Source organism: Artemia franciscana, unplaced genomic scaffold, assembly GCF_032884065.1.
Source record: "Artemia franciscana unplaced genomic scaffold, ASM3288406v1 Scaffold_364, whole genome shotgun sequence".
In the NCBI taxonomy this organism is placed as follows: domain Eukaryota; kingdom Metazoa; phylum Arthropoda; class Branchiopoda; order Anostraca; family Artemiidae; genus Artemia; species Artemia franciscana.
Window position 1 is genome coordinate 252533 of NW_027064236.1, and position 19161 is coordinate 271693.

At 36.3% G+C, this 19161-nt stretch overlaps 1 protein-coding gene across 1 annotated transcript in view; it reads right to left on the reverse strand.

Moving 5' to 3' along the window:
- Positions 1–19161, reverse strand: part of LOC136043187 (uncharacterized) — a 105191-nt gene that overhangs the window by 45673 nt on the left and 40357 nt on the right. Inside the window, exon 3 of the mRNA XM_065728122.1 lies at positions 6358–6582. Coding sequence (XP_065584194.1) covers positions 6358–6582 — 225 coding nt within the window. The remainder of the gene's footprint in view (positions 1–6357; positions 6583–19161) is intronic.

Sequence of the window (19161 nt, forward strand, 5' to 3'; positions counted from 1 at the left end):
TATATAGGAATTATCGCAAGTAAGCTGGACTTAATCTTAAAAGAAACAACTCGAACATCAATGTCCAATTCTCTACAGCCGCCCTGAAATTAGGCACGAAAAATGATTTATAATCAAAATGACGAGAGAAACCGTAATATATCTCTTAAAATAGTCCCCAAGAGCGTCAAGAATACTCGTCTCTCTGCACGTTTCTCTGGTTACCAGGCAAAATTCTCCGTAGTAGTCTCCTATGCTCCCAAAAACGTTGCAGTAATCGAGTACAAAGAAGAATTCTACCAACCTCTACAGTCAGTAGTAAACAGCATTCCGAAACATCATATAACATATATTCTTCGTGATCTTAATGTCGTCGTTGGAAATGATGAATCGTATTGTCCGCAGGCACTCGGTCGACACAGCATGGTTGTGCGAAACAAAAACGGATCGAAGATGATTGACTTCCCCATAGCAAATGACCTGGTGATAGGTGGTAGCCTCTTTCCTCACAGAGGCTACCACCACGTTAACAAGCATACATAGACTCCCGTGATGGTTCAGTCAGAAACCAGATAGGCCACGGCCTTGTTAGCCGCAAGTTTTGCTCAAGTATATAAGATGTGAGAGCATACAGAGGCACCAAACATGGATCACACCACAACCTACTAATCATCAAATTTTCCCTTAAACTCAGGAGGATCGAGAAAAAAGTTTCAAATCTTGAACCTCAATGCGATTTGTAAAAGCTTCAAAACCAAACAATTCGGAATTCGTCATTGAACTCAGCAACAAGTTCGAAGCACTCTCTTTTAAAGACCAGGACGATCAAGAGTCTTACCCATCAAAAGTAACGAGCCTGAGAAACTTTGCGTTATTTTAGAAAATAGGGGAAAACACCCCCTAAAAGTCATAGAATCTTAACGAATCACACCATCAGATTCAGCGTATCAGAGAACCCTATTGTAGAAGTTTCAAGCTCCTATCTACAAAAATGGGGAATTTATATTTTTGGCCAGAAGGCAGATCACGGATGCGTTTTTATTTGTTTTTTTGTTTTTTTTCCCAGGGGTGATCGCATCGACCCAGTTGTCCTAGAATGTTGCGAGGGGGCTCATTCTAGCGGAAATGAAAAGTTCTAGTGCCCTATTTAAGTGACCAAAAAAATTGGAGGGCACCTATTCCCCCTCCCACGCTAATTATGTTCCCAAAGTCAACGGATCGAAATTCTGAGATAGCCATTTTATTCAGCGCAGTCAAAAAACCTTATAACTATGTCTTTGGGGACGACTTACTCCCCTACAGTCCCCGTGGGAGGTGTTACAAATTCAAAACTTTGACCAGTGCTTACATATAGTCATGGTTATTGGGAAGTGTACAGGCGTTTTCAGGAGGATTTTGTGGTTGGAGGTAGGGGTTGAGAAGAGGGGAATATGCTGGGGAACTTTCCATCGAGGAATTTGTCATGGGGGAAGAAAATTTCCATGAAGGGAGAGCAGGATTTACTAGCATTACTTAAAAAAACGTTGAAAAAGTTTTTTTCAGCTTTAAGTAAGCAGCAGCATTAAAACTTAAAACGAACAGAAATTATTACCCATATGAGGGGCTCACCTCCTCCTAATACCTCGCTCTTTACGCCGAAGTATTTTTAGTAATTTCAACTATTTATTCTGCGGCTTTTGTGATTCAGGGGTCATTCTTAATGAATTGGGACAAAATTTTAGCTTTAGTGTAAAGAGCGAGGTACTGACGAGGGGGCAACCCCCTCATATATGTAATAAAAACATAAGAATACAAAAGTTCTTTACGTAAGCTAATTTATAAGTTACGTATATCTTTTACTTATAAAAATATTCGTAAAAAATTGAAAGTTCTAGTTGCCTTTTTAATTAACCGAAAATCGGAGGGCAACTAGGCTTCCTCCCCCGCTCTTTTTTTCTCAAAACCATTGGATCAAAATTATGAGAAAGCCATTTAGCCAAAAAAATAAATATACAAATTTCGTTTTAATTATTCCTCTGCGGAGAGCCAAAATCAAAACATGCATTGATTCAAAAACGTTCAGAAATTAAATAAAAAAAACAAGTTTTTTAAATGAAAGTAAGGAGCGACATTAAAACTTAAAACGAACAGAAATTACTCCGTATATGAAAGGGGCTTTTCCTTCTCAACGCCCCGCTCTTTACGCTAAAGTTTTTTACTGTTTTAAAATGTAGAGTTAAGAGAAAGAGTCAAACTTTAGCGTAAAGAGCGGGGCGTTGAGAAGGAAAAGCCCCTTTCATATACGGAGTAATTTCTGTTCGTTTCAAGTTTTAATGTCGCTCCTTACTTTCATTTAAAAAACTAGTTTTTTTTATTTAATTGTGAAAAGAGCGCAAGTTTGATTCTGAGTGTGTCTAAAATGGTGAATAGTATTAAGTTGATGCCCCAGGAAATAATTTAGGGCATGTTGAATTAATCAAAAGACCCTTTTGCAGGCAGTTTATCAAAAAATGAATGTGCGATACCTTAGGAACGATTGAAGGCATTAAAATGAAACTTTTCTTTTGAAACTTTTAGTATTCCCTTGGTAATTGCCCACCTCTAAAGATATCGGATCAAAATTTTGAGATACCCATCTTATCTAAAATATTCCAAAGTTCAAGTAACAATGGCCCCGGCAATGGTATAACCCCTTAAAGCCCGTGGGGCAACGGTTGTATGTTATAAATGTTGCCTATTAGTTACATATAAGATTTGTCAAACAGTTCGTGGTAACGAACTGTAGTAAGGAGCGACCCGGCACAATAGTAAGCAAAACTCTAAAAATGGAATTTTGATACCAATAGCTACATCAAAAGAATCACATTTTAATGCTGATTTTAGATATATAAGTTTCATCAAGTTTTGTCTTACCCATCAAAAGTTACGAGCCTGGAAAAATTTGTCTTATTTTACAAAATAGGAGGAAACCTCCCTAAAAGTCATAGAATCTTAACGAAAATCACACCATCAGATTCAGCGTATCAGAGAACCCTATTGTAGAAGTTTCAAGCTCCTATCTAAAAAAATGTGAATTTTGTATTTTTTGCCAGAAGGCGGATCACGGATGCGTGTTTATTTGTTTTTTGTTTTTTTTTCCCCAGGGGTGATTGTATCGACCAAGTGGTCCTAGAATGTTGCGAGAGGGCTCATTCTAACGGAAATAAAAAGTTCTAGTGCCCTTCTTAAGTGACAAAAAATTGGAGGGCACCTAGACCCCCTCCCACGCTAATTATTTTCCCAAAGTCAACAGATCAAAATTCTCAGATGGCCATTTTATTCAGCGTAGTCGAAAAACCTTATAACTATGTCTTTGGGTACGACTTACTCCCCCACAGTCCCCGAGGAAGGGCTAAAAGTTACAAACTTTGACCAATGCTTACATATAGTAATGGTTATTTGGAAGTGTACAGACGTTTTCAGGGGGATTTTTAGGTTAGGGTGGGGAAGAAGAGGGGGATATGTTGGGGGAACTTTCCTTGGTGGAATTTGTCATAGGGAAAGAAAATATTCATGAAGGGAGCGCAGGAATTTCTAGCATTATTTAAAGAAAAACAATGAAAAAATTTATATGAATAAGTTTTTTCAACTGAAAGTAAGAAAAAGCATTAAAACTTAGAAACTTAAAATTAATACTTAAACTTAAAGTGAAAACAGTGAAAATACCTGAAACTTAAACTTAAAACATTAAAACTTAAAATGTACAGAAATTATTACGCGTATGATCATTACGCTAACCCTGCTCATTACGCTAAAGTATTTTTAGTAATTTCAACTATTTATTCTACGGCTTTTGTGATTCAGGGGTCATTCTCAAGAAATTGGGACAAATTTTAAGCTCTAATGTAAAAAGCAAGGTATTGACGAGGGGATGAACCCCCTCATATACGTAATAAAAACATGTGAATACAGAAGTTCGTTAGGTAGGCTAATTTGTAAGTTACGTATATCTTTTACTAATAAAAACATTCGTAAAAAATCAAAAGTTCTAGTTGCCTTTTTAAGTAACCAAAAAATCGGAGGGCAACTAGGCCTCCTCCCCCGCTTCTTTTTTCTCAAAATCACTCAATCAAAACTATGAGAAAGCCATTTAGCCAAAAAATACAGATGCAAATTTCGTTTCAATTATTCATCTGCGGAGAGCCAAAATCAAAATATTCATTGATTCAAAAACGTTCAGAAATTAACTTTAAAAAAAACAAGTTTGACTCTTTCTCTTAACTCTACTTTAAAACAGTAAAACACTTTAGCGTAAAGAGCGGGGCATTGATGAGGAAGCAGCCCCTTTCATGTACGAAGTAATTTCTGTTCGTTTTAAGTTTTAATGCCACGCCTTACTTTCCGTTAAAAAAACTTGTTTTTTAAAAATTTAATTATTGAGAAAATTATTGTCCAAAAAAGGTTGAGTGTGTTGAGCTGAAATTTCGTGAAATGTCGAGGGGTATCTTGCGCTAAATCAAAAACCACTACGTGCATCCAAGTTATAAGAAAGCACATCTGCACTAACTTGGGAATTAGTATTAACTTGAAGCTCTCGGGGTCACTACTACTACTACTGTGACTGCAAGTGCGAATACTTGCGACTGTGGCTAATTCCAATTGCTAATGCGACTGCGACAAAGATTACTTACGATGGCAGCCATATGCCACTGTGGTTATTTGCGACTTCGACAACGACTATTTGTGACTACGACAGCGACCATTTGCGACTGTGACTAAAACTACTTGCGACTGAGATAACTTTTACTTTCGACCACTTTCAGGAAATGTTGAGGGGAAATTACAACAAAATCAAAACACGACATGTGTGTGCTGGTTACCAAGAGGGTGTATCAGCAAATCTCAGGGGTGGACAGGTGCATTTGTTCGATCCTGAGTATCCAAAAAGAATTAAGTTATTTAGGTAAAACCCTCAGGGAGTTTTGAGGGGGGCATTACGCAAATCAAAATACCGTATTTGAGCAACGATTGTCAAAAGGGTGTATCAGCACTATCTCAGGAACGGCTTATGACATTAAGTTAAGGCTTTCAGTGCATGATATTGGATGATGTGCATGAGTGCATGAGCGGGATGTTAGAAAGTGATGGGCGAGGAATTGGACATTAAAAAAACTTTCAGGGAATTTCGTGAGGATATTGAACTAAACCAAAAGACACTATATGCATCCTGGTTTTCAAAAAGGCATATCTTCAATATCTTAGGAGCAGCTAGGGGCTTGGCTTGATATTTTCGGGGAACGACTATTACGACTGCGACTACTTGTGACTACAAATAAGACTTCTTGCGAATGAAATCACTTGCAACTCTGACCCCTCGTGACTTCGACTTAAACTATTGGAGTAAAAAATGACTGTGGGTAACCAGACCCTCTCCCACGCCCTTTTTAGCTGCCCTCCCCATAGAGGAATCTGATCAAAATTTTGAGATAGTATTTTCGTTCAAAAAGTCTAACGATCAAATAACTATGCCTCCGCGGATTACTTGATCCCCCACTGCCCCTAGGGCAAGATGTGAGCAATGAACGTTGCCAGTTGTTTACACACAGGGTTTGTTACTGGAATTATGGGTCAATTATTATTTTATTTATTATTTTATAATTATATCAATTATGGGTCTTCAAAAAGGCTTAGGTTATGTTAAATATTCAGTTCACTTTCATTAGTTTTTTCCAATCATTTTTATTATTAGTTTTTTTCGATGATGTTTTGAAAAATTGAAATACACTGTCAAATATAAATGCGAATAGTTTTCAGTATATGTAAATGACACAAAAGACATTAGAAGGTTAACGTTTAGGGCAGTAGCCAAACTCCTGATCTCAAGTTAATTTTCCTTTGCTCTAAGTTTCAATTGAGCATTCATTTGAATATTTACTCGTTTTAGGATTTAATTGTTCATTTATATCAGTTCATATTGTCTTTATGTTTAATAGAATTATTTATATTAATTTCTATTCATTTTGGGTTTCAATTATTCATTGACAATAGGCTAATTTCTAGTCGCTTTAAGTTTGAGTTATTACGGGACTTTATTTATTTTCGTCTAAAATTTTAAATGCCTCTTTACTTTTCTTTTTAAAAACGTCTTTTTAAAAACTTCTTTTTTTAAAAACTTTTTCTTTTTCAAATTAATAAGAGAGAGGCTACTAAACTCATAGTAGCAATAATGTATTTACAAAAAGCCAAAATTTCATTCCATCTAAATCCTGAAACCCCATTGAAAACTATAAAGAACCTGAACATAAAAAAATCGAAACTTCGTAGGACTTGATATGCTTAAAATATTGTTCTGAAAATGTTCATATAAAATAAAAATAATAAATACTAAAAATAATACTTAAAATGAAATAATGATCTTACCTTTGGTCCCAGCATACCCAAAAACTAGTTCCGAACTATTGTCTATTCTTTCACTCGAATTTTCCATTTCTAAAGCTGAGGCAGAATTTTGCATCTTGTGAACAAAAGGAGGCGGAAGAGGCGACGTTCGCTCACCAAATTTAAAGACAACTGCAGACATTGAAAATGGTGACAGAAAAATATTAACGGGCGCTAAGGTGTCAACGCATTCTGTAGACAAATCAACTAGAAACGGTGACAATTTTCAAATTAGATATTTGTAAACTACAATTCAAACACAAATTACTAAGAAGTAACCGGGAAATATTTAAGTAGAATCCTCCTAACGATTGATTCATTCAAAATACAGACATTAGAAACAGGTATACAAGCAAAATACTAATTTTAATTTCCACAAAACGCAATAATTTATTTGGGGAGGATATTTTAGAAAAGAGCTGTGAAACAAGTTAGGCCTTTAATGGAACTACTAAAGAGAGTCTAAAATTAATAAGAGCGTAACTCAATCTTAAATTTTTGCCTGGATTGAATTATCCAGAGGAGAGTTTCTGTAGGGAGGAGGATTTCCGTGAAAGTGGAGCCAGATATCAGGCTGTTATTTAAAAAGCGATCAGAAATTAAATGCAAAAACAAGTTTTTTAGCTGAAAGTGAGCAGCAACATTAAAACTCAAACAGAAATTATTTTGTATATGAGGAGGGTTTCCTTCTTGTTAACACTTCGCTCTTTACGCTAATGTTTAAATTTTGTACAAATTCTTTTAAAACGACTCCCGAAACACAACGATAATTTAATTAGAACAATAAGTACCTCTTTTTAAGTGCAAAAAACTTCAGCGTATAAAGCGAAGTGTTCGTGAGGGGGCCACCCCCTGTTATAATTAATAATTTCTGTTCGTTTTAAGTTTTAATGTTTCTTCCTACTTTAAGTTGAAAAAAAAATTAACTTGGATCAGAAGCTTATCTACCTCCTCTTTTCCTTGTGGGCCTGTGGCCCCTTCAGGGCCACAAGTGCAGAAATAAAATACAAAAACAAACAAAGGCAATAATTAATATGGAAAGGGTATTTTAGAGGAGAGCCCAGAAACAAGTTAGGCCTTTAATGGAACTACTAAAGAGAGTCTAAAATTAATAAGAGAGGTAACTCAATCTTTTCTCCTAGAAAAAGAAAAAAACACTATGTGAGCCTATTCAACAAAAGCTAATGGTAAACATGTAAAAACTAAGTAAATTCGCTAAAAAGTGATAATAGAAAAAATAGTGACAAAAGGTAGTAACGTACAATTTTTTTTTTACTCCTTTTCATTTTTGTTTTATGTAATGTTTCACTTTTTACTTTGGGATCTTAATTAAAGTAATTGGTTTAATAATTTAAGAATTAATTTTAATTTAGACTTTGTTTTTAACATATCTTGGTCCAGTTCATAGTTTTTAATTCCTATTGTGCCCAAGTTAAATTACCGATGATTCCTTTGTGTTGACTAAACGGTGTTTTTAGTGGCATATTGAATGAAAATTACAATTTGTCGGCTACTGAAAAGCCTATACTTCGTGAATTTAAGATGAAATCCTTTTATTTAGTATATTTCGATTACGTTTTTTTTCAAAGAAAACTCAATATAATTGTCATTAGCCATTAAGCTGAGGGATAAATCACTCTTCCATTTGTTTTCATGCTACTAAACATACGTAAATTGCGATTAAGTTTTAATGTGAATCAGGATGGGGGGTTTTGCTGAACAAGTGACGTTGTTGTTACTTAACAGTAATGTTCTAACTATTGATTCATTTTGGTTAATAGCAGTTTTATTGAATTTTCTCAAATAGTTACTTACAGTAACAAAACTTTATCACTATCAAGGAGGCACACTCGTGCCTCTATAAAGAGGCGACACACGACAATGTTAAGCGATCTTCGGTTCCAGTGGTCGCAGACGGATGGGGAGGGATGCATTTCGTAGCCCGAGCTCCAACTAAGAAACCTGCAAAATTTCATCCCCCTCCAACTTTTTCTTCATGGGGAAAATCTGGCCGAAAGTTTCGACCTGTCAACCCAAGCCCCCCTTTAACGTTGTCCGATCGGGCTGAAATTCACAAGTTAAGGTCCCCTAGGGCCCAGGAGCTTATCCGCGAAATTTCAGCTTGATCCGATAACTCCTTCCCTGTTTTCCAGAAACCACGCATAGCCACTTAAAATTCATTTACTTTTTTTTCCTAGACGCCTACAGGTCACATCCGACATCGGATCTGGGTGTACGAAGACTCATTCGATGCGGAATTCTCCGAGTAAGTGCCCATGAAAGTTTCGTAGGAAAATCTTAACCCCCCGAACGTTTCGACCCTCCAACCCCCCCCCCCCCACCCCTTTTAACGTTGTCCGATCGGGCTGAAATTCACAAGTTAAGGTCCCCTACGGCCCAGGAGCTATCAGCGAAATTTCAGCTTGATCCGATAACTCCTTCCCTGTTTACCAGAAACCACCCATTAGCTAATTTAATTAACGGATTTCTCTCCATAAGAGCCCATGTTAATTTGAAATTTTTAAAAGCTATTGAGAAGTTATATTTATACACATGCAAGTTATTAGCTCAGTTGGTAGAGCGTGAGACTTTTAATCCTCGGGTCAAGGGTTCAAGTCCCTTACGGGCGGTTTTTTTTCACAACATCAAAAAAATTTTGATAACACCTGGACAGCTTATCATTTGAGAGACGAGGAGTACAGGAATTATTAAATTACATCCACCATGGATTGTAGAAAAACATACAGAAATAATATGAAAAAAACTTCGTTTTCTTAAAGAGTTAAAGAGGCTGCGTCCCAAAGTCGAACCTTAAAACGTACAGGAATTAGAAGAGGCAGTTGGGGGGCTGCCGCCCCCCAAACCCCCAGCTTTTAAAGACTCTTTTGTACAGGTTTTTTGTTTTTTTGCTAACCCCCAGCTCTTGGCTTCGGAAAGGCCCTCTTTTAATTAACAAAAAATTGAAATGAATGAATAATGGAATAACTTCGAAAAATGTTAAACACAAGAGGACAGGAGAACCATTGCGCCGAAACTAGTAATTAGTAACAATGAAGTCCCCCCACAAAAAAAACCTGTCCAAAAGAGTCTTTAAAAGCTGGGGGTTTGGGGGGCGGCAGCCCCCCAACTGCCTCTTCTAATTCCTGTACGTTTTAAGGTTCGACTTTGGGACGCAGCCTCTTTAACTCTTTAAGAAAACGAAGTTTTTTTCATATTATTAACAAAATAAGACTGATAAAATGTTACCAAAAGTCTGTTTTAATATTTATCTGTTTGAGTTTAAAGGTTATATTTATAGGTTATTTTTATATAGGTTATTTATATATTATACTAGCTTTTGGGGAGGCGCTTTGTGCCACCCCAACACCTAGTTGGTGGGGGCGCTTCGCACGTCCCCGTTGTAGTTGTGTCCCTGTGTCCCAGTCGTCATTTATATTCCCAGTATCCCGGTCGTCATTTGTGTCCCAGTGTCCCAGTCTGTAATTTCTCTTTGAGCGTCCCGGTCGTCATTTATATTCCCTGTGTCTCGGTGTCCCGGTCGTCATTTGTGTCCCGGTGTCCCAGTCTGTAATTTATCTTTGAGTGTCCCGGTCGTCACTTATATGCCCCGGTCGTCATTTGTGTCCCAGTGTCCCAGTCTGTAATTTCTCTTTGAGCGTCCCGGTCATCATTTATATTCCCTGTGTCTCGGTGTCCCGGTCGTCATTTGTGTCCCGGTGTCCCAGTCTGTAATTTCTCTTTGAGTGTCCCGGTCGTCATTTATATTCCCTGTGTACTGGTTTTTAGTTTTCTTTTTCTCCTTTATTTTTCAGTTTTTACTTTTTTTTTAGTTTTTTTTTTCTTTTTCCGTTTTTAGTTTTTTTAGTTTTTTATAAGTTTTTAGTTTTTTTTCTTTTTAGTTTTTTATTTTAGTTTTTACCTTTTTTTAGTTTTTTTTTAGTTTTTTTTCTTTTTTAGTTTTTAGTTTTTTACCTTTTTTTATTTTTTTTTTTTTAGTTTTTTAGTTTTTTTAGGAACCTCTCGGTTCTCTCGGTCCTGGAACCTCTCGGACCTAGAACCTGGAACATAACGCTTTACCAACTCAGCTACTTCGGCTTGAATACATTCGTTTTTGAATTGGTATATGATGTCTAACTTCATGACGACATAAAGCTCAATCCTTATAATGACGTTACTCGACAGACAGACAGACAACTTATATATATATATATATATACTAGCTGTTGGGGTGGCGCTTCGCGCCACCCCAACACCTAGTTGGTGGGGGCGCTTCGCGCCCCCCCAAGCCCCCCCGCGCGCGTAAGTCGTTACGCGCCATAATAGTTACGCGCCATTGTAGTTGTGTCCCTATGTCCCACCTGTGAATATAGATAGATATATATATATATATGGTTTTAACTACGTAAAACTTGCGAATATACAACATTCTTTGCTGTCCCATTGTCTTTGCATATAAATAGATTGTCAGGTTTACCGACTCTTGAACATGCAACATATAATGGTCCATGGGAAAACAATCTGTATTCAGATCTATACCTCATGATTCTAATGATTGCCCTTGAGCTTTGTTGATGGTGATTGCTAATCGACCATTCCCTGTCCCGGTGTCCCGGTCGTCATTTACATCCCCCTGTTTCCTCCGGTGTCCCCGTTGTAGTTGTGTCCCTGTGTCCCGGTCGTCATTTATATTCCCTGTGTCCCGGTCGTCATTTGTATCCCGGTGTCCCGGTCTGTATATACATTCGTTTTTTAGTTTTGTTTTTCTCCTTTATTTTTTTCCTTTTTTTTTCTTTTTTAGCTTATTTAGATTTTTAGATTTTTTAGTTTTTTTATTAGTTTTTAGTTTTTTTTTTCTTTTTAGTTTTTTTGTCCCGGTCGTCATTTATATCCCCCTGTTTCCCCCGGTGTCCCCGTTGTAGTTGTGTCCCTGTGTCCCGGTCGTCATTTGTATCCCGGTGTACCGGTCTGTATATACATTCGTTTTTTAGTTTTGTTTTTCTCCTTTATTTTTTTCTTTTTTTTTTCTTTTTTAGTTTATTTAGATTTTTAGATTTTTTAGTTTTTTTATTAGTTTTTAGTTTTTTTTCTTTTTAGTTTTTTTGTAGTTTTTACCTTCTTTTTAGTTTTGTTAATTTTTTTTTTACTTATGTCCTGGTCGTCATTTATACTCCCTATGTCCCGGTGCTTTGTTGATTGCTAATCGAACATTCCTTTTGTCCTGGTCGCTTTCTCTTTGAGTGTCGTCATTTATTTTTTTCTTTTTTAGTTCTTTTAGTTTTTACCTTTTTTAGTTTTTTTTAGTTTTTTAGATGAAAATTTTTTTTAGTTTTTTCCTTTTTTTCTTTTTAGTTTTTATTGGTTTTTACCTTTATGTTAGCTTATTTTTCAGTTTTTTCCTTTTTTTTTAGTTTTTTTTTATTTTTTATTTTTTTTAGTTTTTTACCTTTTTTTAGTTTTTTTAGTTTTTTTAGTTTTTTTAGTTTTTTAGCTTTTTTACTTTTTTTATTAGTTTTTAGTTTTTTTGTAGTTTTTGCCTTTTTTTAGTTTTTTCAGTTTTTTTTTTAGTTTTTTATTGGTTTTTACCTTTATTTTAGCTTATTTTTCAGTTTTTTCCTTTTTTAGTTTTTTTTAGTTTTTAGTTTTTTTAGTTTTTTACCTTTTTTTAGTTTTTTTAGTTTTTTTAGTTTTTTAGCTTTTTTATTTTTTTTATTAGTTTTTAGTTTTTTTTGTAGTTTTTGCCTTTTTTTAGTTTTTTTAGTTTTTTAGCTTTTTTATTAGTTTTTAGTTTTTTTGGTAGTTTTTGCCTTTTTTTAGTTTGACAACTTATTTTTATATATATAGATAGTTTTTTTTTTTACTTATGTCCTGGTCGTCATTTATACTCCCTGTGTCCCGGTGCTTTGTTGATTGCTAATCGAACATTCCTTTTGTCCTGGTCGCTTTCTCTTTGAGTGTCGTCATTTATTAGTTTTTTCCTTTTTTTCTTTTTAGTTTTTTATTGGTTTTTACCTTTATTTTAGCTTATTTTTCAGTTTTTTTCTTTTTTTTTAGTTTTTTTTTATTTTTTATTTTTTTTAGTTTTTTACCTTTTTTTTAGTTTTTTTAGTTTTTTTAGTTTTTTAGCTTTTTTACTTTTTTTATTAGTTTTTAGTTTTTTTTTGTAGTTTTTGCCTTTTTTTAGTTTTTTCAGTTTTTTTTTTAGTTTTTTATTGGTTTTTACCTTTATAGTTTTTTTAGTTTTTTAGCTTTTTTATTTTTTTTATTAGTTTTTAGTTTTTTTTGTAGTTTTTGCCTTTTTTTAGTTTTTTCAGTTTTGACGTCACCTAATCCAGTTTTTTCAGGTGACGTCACCTGATCCATCCATCCATCCACAGACAGACAACTTATTTTTATATATATAGACTAGCTGTTGGGGTGGCGCGAATTTTTCAGTTTTTACTTTTTTTTTAGTTTTTTTTTCTTTTTCCGTTTTTAGTTTTTTTAGTTTTTTATAAGTTTTTAGTTTTTTTTCTTTTTAGTTTTTTATTTTAGTTTTTACCTTTTTTTAGTTTTTTTTTAGTTTTTTTTCTTTTTTAGTTTTTAGTTTTTTACCTTTTTTTATTTTTTTTTTAGTTTTTTAGTTTTTTTAGTATTTTCTTTTTAGTTTTTTTGTAGTTTTTACCTTTTTTAGCTTTTTTCTTCTTTTGTATTAATGCTAAAGCTAAAGTTCGAACCTGGAACCTCTCGGACCTAGAACCTGGAACATAACGCTTTACCAACTCAGCTACTTCGGCTTGAATACATTCGTTTTTGAATTGGTATATGATGTCTAACTTCATGACGACATAAAGCTCAATCCTTATAATGACGTTACTCGACAGACAGACAGACAACTTATATATATATATATATACTAGCTGTTGGGGTGGCGCTTCGCGCCACCCCAACTCCTAGTTGATGGGGCGCTTCGCGCCCCCCCAAGCCCCCCCCGCGCGAGTAAGTCGTTACGCGCCATATTAGTTACGCGCCATTGTAGCTGTGTCCCTGTGTCCCACCTGTGAATAGAGATAGATATAAATATATATTTTTAACTACGTAAAATATGCGAATATACAACATTCTTCGCTGTCCCATTGTCTCTGCATATAAAAAGCATTTACATTCCCTGTGTCCCGGTCGTCATTTGTGTCATGGTGTCCCAGTTTGTAATTTCTCTTTGAGTGTCCCGGTCGTCATTTATATTCCCTGTGTCCCAGTGTCCCGGTCGTCATTTGTGTCCCAGTCTATAATTTCTATTCAAACAATCCGTGTCTCAGTCGTCAATTATATATCCCGCCTGTGCCCCCGGCGTCCCCGTTGTAGTTGTGTCCCTGTGTCCCGGTCGTGATTTGTGTCCGGGTGTCCCAGTCTGTAATTTTTCTTTGAGGTTCCCGGCCGTCATTTATATTCCCTCTGTGTCGGTCGTCATTTGTGTCCCGGTCTGTAATTTATCTTTGAGTGTTTTTTCTTTTTAGTTTTTTTTAGTTTTTTACATTTTTTAGTTTTTTCTTCTTCTTTATTTTTCAGCGTCACTATGAAGTACATATCGCCGAACCTTTGTTTTTTAACTTAAATCTGGTAGGCATTGATGACCTTATCCAAGTGAAAATCCCAAACCCAATCATCATCGCTATCATTTTCAGTTTTGATATGTTTTGACTCTCGCTTTTCAGGTGGATTTTCATCTAACTGCGCGGTTTTGCGTTCTTTAGCCGCAAGCCTGTTTTCTTGCTGTTCTTGTGATTCCTCGGCACGATTTCTTTTCTTACTTTCTCTATCAGCTGCAAGCCTGTTTTCTTGCTGTTCTTGTGATTCCTCGGCACGCTTTCTTTTCTTACTTTCTCTATCAGCAGCAAGTTTTTTGGCATAGACTCTTTGAGCAGCTTCCTCGGCTGTTGCCATTGTAGGTTCTTCAGTCATTTTACAATTAAACATTTTTCCGTGAACGCTTGTCTTAAATATCTTTAATGACGTCACCGTCATAGCAAAAATGACGACAACTAACTTCATGACGTCAGTCGACACAGAAACATGACGTCACCTGACAGACAGACACACAGACAGACAACTTATTTATATATATATATATATATATATATATATATATATATATATATATATATATATATATATATATATATCTATATATATAAAATAAGTTGTCTGTCTGTCTGTGGATCTGTGGATCTGTGGATCAGGTGACGTCATGTTTCGGCTGACGTCATGAAATTAGTTGCCGTCATTTTTGCTTGAAGGTGACGTCATTCAAGTTATATAAGACATATGTTCGCGTAGAAATCTATTAATGTTTAAGTTTACAATGACTGATGAAGATGCTCAAAGAGTCTATGCCAAAAAACTTGCTGCTGATAGAGAAAGTCAGAAAAGAAAGCGTGCCGAGGAACTACCAGAGCAACGCGAAAGCAGACTTGCTGCTAAAAGAGAAAGTGAAAAAAGAAGGCGTGCCGAGGAATCAAAAGACCAGCAGGGAAACAGGCTTGAGGCTGATAGAGAAAGAAAGAACAGAAAGCATGCCGAGGAACTACCAGAGCAACGCAGAAGCAGACTTGCTGCTAAAAGAGAATGTGAAAAAAGAAGGCGTGCCGAGGAATTACAAGAACAGCAAGAAATCAGGCTTGCTGCTGAAAGAGAAAGTAAGAAAAGAAAGCGTGCCGAGGAATCAGAGCAATCTGAAAGTTATCGCCTGGCATTCAGGTACAACCCAGTCGATGATTATAGCTTGAGTAGATGTGTTCAAATCGGGACAATGTCTAAAATTTGTCCCTATTGCAAGGCCTTGAAATTCAATGGTGAAACAATGGGAATGTGTTGCGCCTCAGGAAAAGTTAAACTTCCTCTATTGGCTGCACCACCAGAGCCATTGAAGACTTTCCTTACTGGAACTACGTCAGAATCTAAGCGTTTTTTGTCAAAAATCAGACAATACAACTCATGTTTCCAAATGACGTCGTTTGGAGCCCAAATCGAAAATCCAGATCAATTTATGTCTACTTTCAAAGTAAAAGGGCAAATTTATCATAAAGCAGGGTCCCTTCTACCATTCTCAGGCGAGAATCATAAATTTTTACAATTGTACTTCATCAGTGATAGAAATTCTGAATTGAATGCACGTTGCGAAATTTCTCCCAACGTTGAAAGGACAATCGTTTCCCAATTGCAACATCTTTTCCACGAAAATAATAATTTAGTGCGTCTGTTCAAAACAGCCATCGATTTGATGCCTACTGATACTCATAAAATTGTTATTTCCGCTGACAAAACGCCTCCCGGCCAACATGTGCGTAGATACAATGCTCCGACTATCGACGAAGTGGCAATCGTTATGGTCGGTGATCAGTTTTTACCTCGAGATATTATTCTACATAAGCGAAACGCTCAGTTGTTAAGAATTGCTGAAACTCATCGATGCTACGATGCCCTACAATATCCTATCATTTTTTGGGATGGAGCCGACGGCTATCACTTTAATATTAAATTGATGAATCCAGCCACTAACAAAGAAATGAATAAGAAATGCAGTGCAATGCATTATTATTCCTATAGACTAATGATTCGGCAGGATTAAGAAAATTATATTTTAAAATGTCGTGAATTGTTTCACCAATTTGTCGTGGATATGTATGCTAAACTTGAATCAGAACGTTTGCTATATATCCGCCTGAATCAGACCAAGCTCCGCTCTGAACAATACATTCATTTGCGAGATGCAGTTATAAATGACGGTAATACCACAAACGTTGGAAGATTAACAATTTTACCTTCGTCATATGCTGGCAGTCCCCGTCATATGCATGAATATGCTCAAGATGCTATTGCGTATGTTCGTCTCTATGGTCGTCCAGATTTATTTATTACATTTACATGTAATCAATCTTGGGACGAGATACTGCAGCTTTTACTTCAAGGACAATCGGCGGTTCATAGGCATGACATTACGGCACGTGTCTTCCGGCAAAAGTTGAAATCACTGATAAACTACCTTGTAAAACATGAAGTGTTTGGGTCAGTGCGATGCTGGATGTACTCAGTGGAATGGCAAAAACGAGGTTTGCCACACGCACATATACTAATCTGGCTACATAAAAAAATTACTTCAAACGAAATTGATGATGTGATTTCCGCTGAAATACCTGATAAAAATGTCGATAAGGGGTTACATGATATTATTGTAAAAAATATGATACATGGACCTTGCGGTGCACTGAACGAAAATTCACCATGCATGGCCAAAGGAAGGTGCACAAAGCAATATCCTCGACTTTTAGTACCCAAAACAATTACTGGCAATGATGGTTACCCACAATATAGAAGAAGATCTACTGAAGATGGCGGTAAAACAGCAATAATAAAGAAGCGTAACGGTACCACCATCGAAGTAGATAACCAGTGGGTTGTTCCATATTCCCCATTATTATCAAAAACATTTAATGCACACATAAACGTTGAATACTGTAACTCCGTAAAGGCAATCAAATACATATGTAAATACGTCAACAAAGGCAGTGACATGGCAGTTTTTGGCTTGCAGTCCGAAATCAAAGATTTCGATGAAATCGTAGAATATCAGGCTGGAAGATACATAAGCAGTAATGAAGCTGTTTTGCGAATTCTTTCATTTCCGATACATGAACGTAGTCCAGCTGTTGTTCACTTAGCGGTACATTTACAGAATGGTCAACGTGTTTATTTCACGGAAACCAACGTGCAACAAAGAGTCCTGAATCCACCGGATACAACATTAACAGCTTTTTTTTCGCTTTGCAAAAATGATTCTTTTGCAAAAAAAACTGCTGTATACTGAAGTGCCTTCGTATTACACGTGGAATACTAAAAATAAAGTATTTGAACGTCGAAAACAGGGTAAGTCAGTCGACGGCCAACCTACCATCTTCAAAGATACCACGATAGGAAGACTCTACACCGTTCACCCCAATCAACATGAATGCTTCTTTCTACGCCTGCTTTTGGTGAATGTACCCGGTCCGACATCCTTTGAGTATTTGAGGACTGTAAATGGTACTATACATGACACTTACCGTAGTGCATGCCAAGCTCTGAATTTATTGGAGAATGACCAACACTGGGATAACTGCATCAATGACGCGTGCGAAACGTCAACCCCAAGTCAAATTCGTGCATTGTTTCGCATCATTTTAACAACTTGCTCTCCATCAGCTCCTACAGAGGGAATGCCTTCACCTAACCGTATCGCTGCTGTTTCGACATGTGTAGAATTGGATCGTGAACAAAGTTACAGTACGAGTGATCTATTGTCGTATGTACAAAATAACATTTCCAAGTTAACGTCGGAACAAAAAGACATTTATGATACGATAATGCATTGTGTCGATAACAACGTTGGAGAAATTTTCTTTTTGGATGCGCCAGGAGGTACTGGTAAAACGTTTGTGATAAAACTGATTCTGGCATCAATTCGATCTAAAAATGATATAACGTTGGCAATTGCGTCGTCCGGAATAGCCGCAACATTGCTGCCTGGTGGAAGAACTGCTCATTCCGCTTTGAAATTGCCTCTGAACTTGCATTCTACAGAAACTCCCACGTGCAATATCCAAATGAAGCGGTTAATTATCCATCTGAATTTTTAAATTCCATAGATCCTTCAGGGTGTCCACCACACCTGCTACAACTAAAACTAGGCGTACCAATAATACTTTTAAGAAATATCAACCCACCAAAGCTTTGCAATGGCACGCGACTTGCCGTAAAAAAAAAACAATGGAAAACCTAATAGATGCCACAATCTTGACAGGGTCTTATGAGGGTGAGGCTGTTCTTATTCCTCGCATTCCCATGATTCCAACGGATCTGCTTTTTCAATTTAAAAGATTGCAATTCCGAATTCGATTAGCATTTGCAACCACCATCAACAAAGCTCAAGGGCAATCACTAGAAAAATGCGGTATAGATCTTAATACAGATTGCTTTACCAATGTACAATTGTATGTTGCATCTTTGAGGGTCGGTAAACCTGACAATCTATTTATACGCACAGACAATGGGACAGCGAAGACTGTTGTATATTCACAAGTTTTACGTAGTTAATTTGTATTGTATCTATCTATCTATCTATCTATATAAAAACGAGTTGTGTGTATGCATGTTTGTTTGTTTGTAAAAAGAGCGTTTGCATATGACGTCATTATTAGTACATACGGCTTTGTATATGGACAGACAATGGGAAAGCCAAGAATGTTGTATATTCGCAATTTTTACGTAGTTTGAAACACATATATAAATCTATCTATATTCACAGGTGGGACACAGGGACACAACTACAATGGCGCGTAACTAATATGGCGCGTAACTAATATGGCGCGTAACGACTTACGCGCGCGGGGGGGCTTGGGGGGGCGCGAAGCGCCCCACCAACTAGGTGTTGGGGTGGTGCGAAGCGCCACCCCAATAGCTAGTATATATATATATATATATATAGATTTATAGGTTATGAACTTCTATAGCAGTAATATTACAGTTATATATAAATAACTGTTATTACTTGCAACACCTGTTATTGAAAACTCATATTCATATCAAATAAGTTTCTGTTATAGAATGTTTATATATCTGTGTAAACCAAACAGTTTTATTCCGTCTAGAAACACCTAATTTCCTAAAATTGATGACAAGCAAAATATTTGAAAAAACCACCCTTTCTCTTTGGACTCGAGGCATTGAGGACGGGACAAACCCTTTCATATACAGAATAATTTCTGTTCGTTTTTA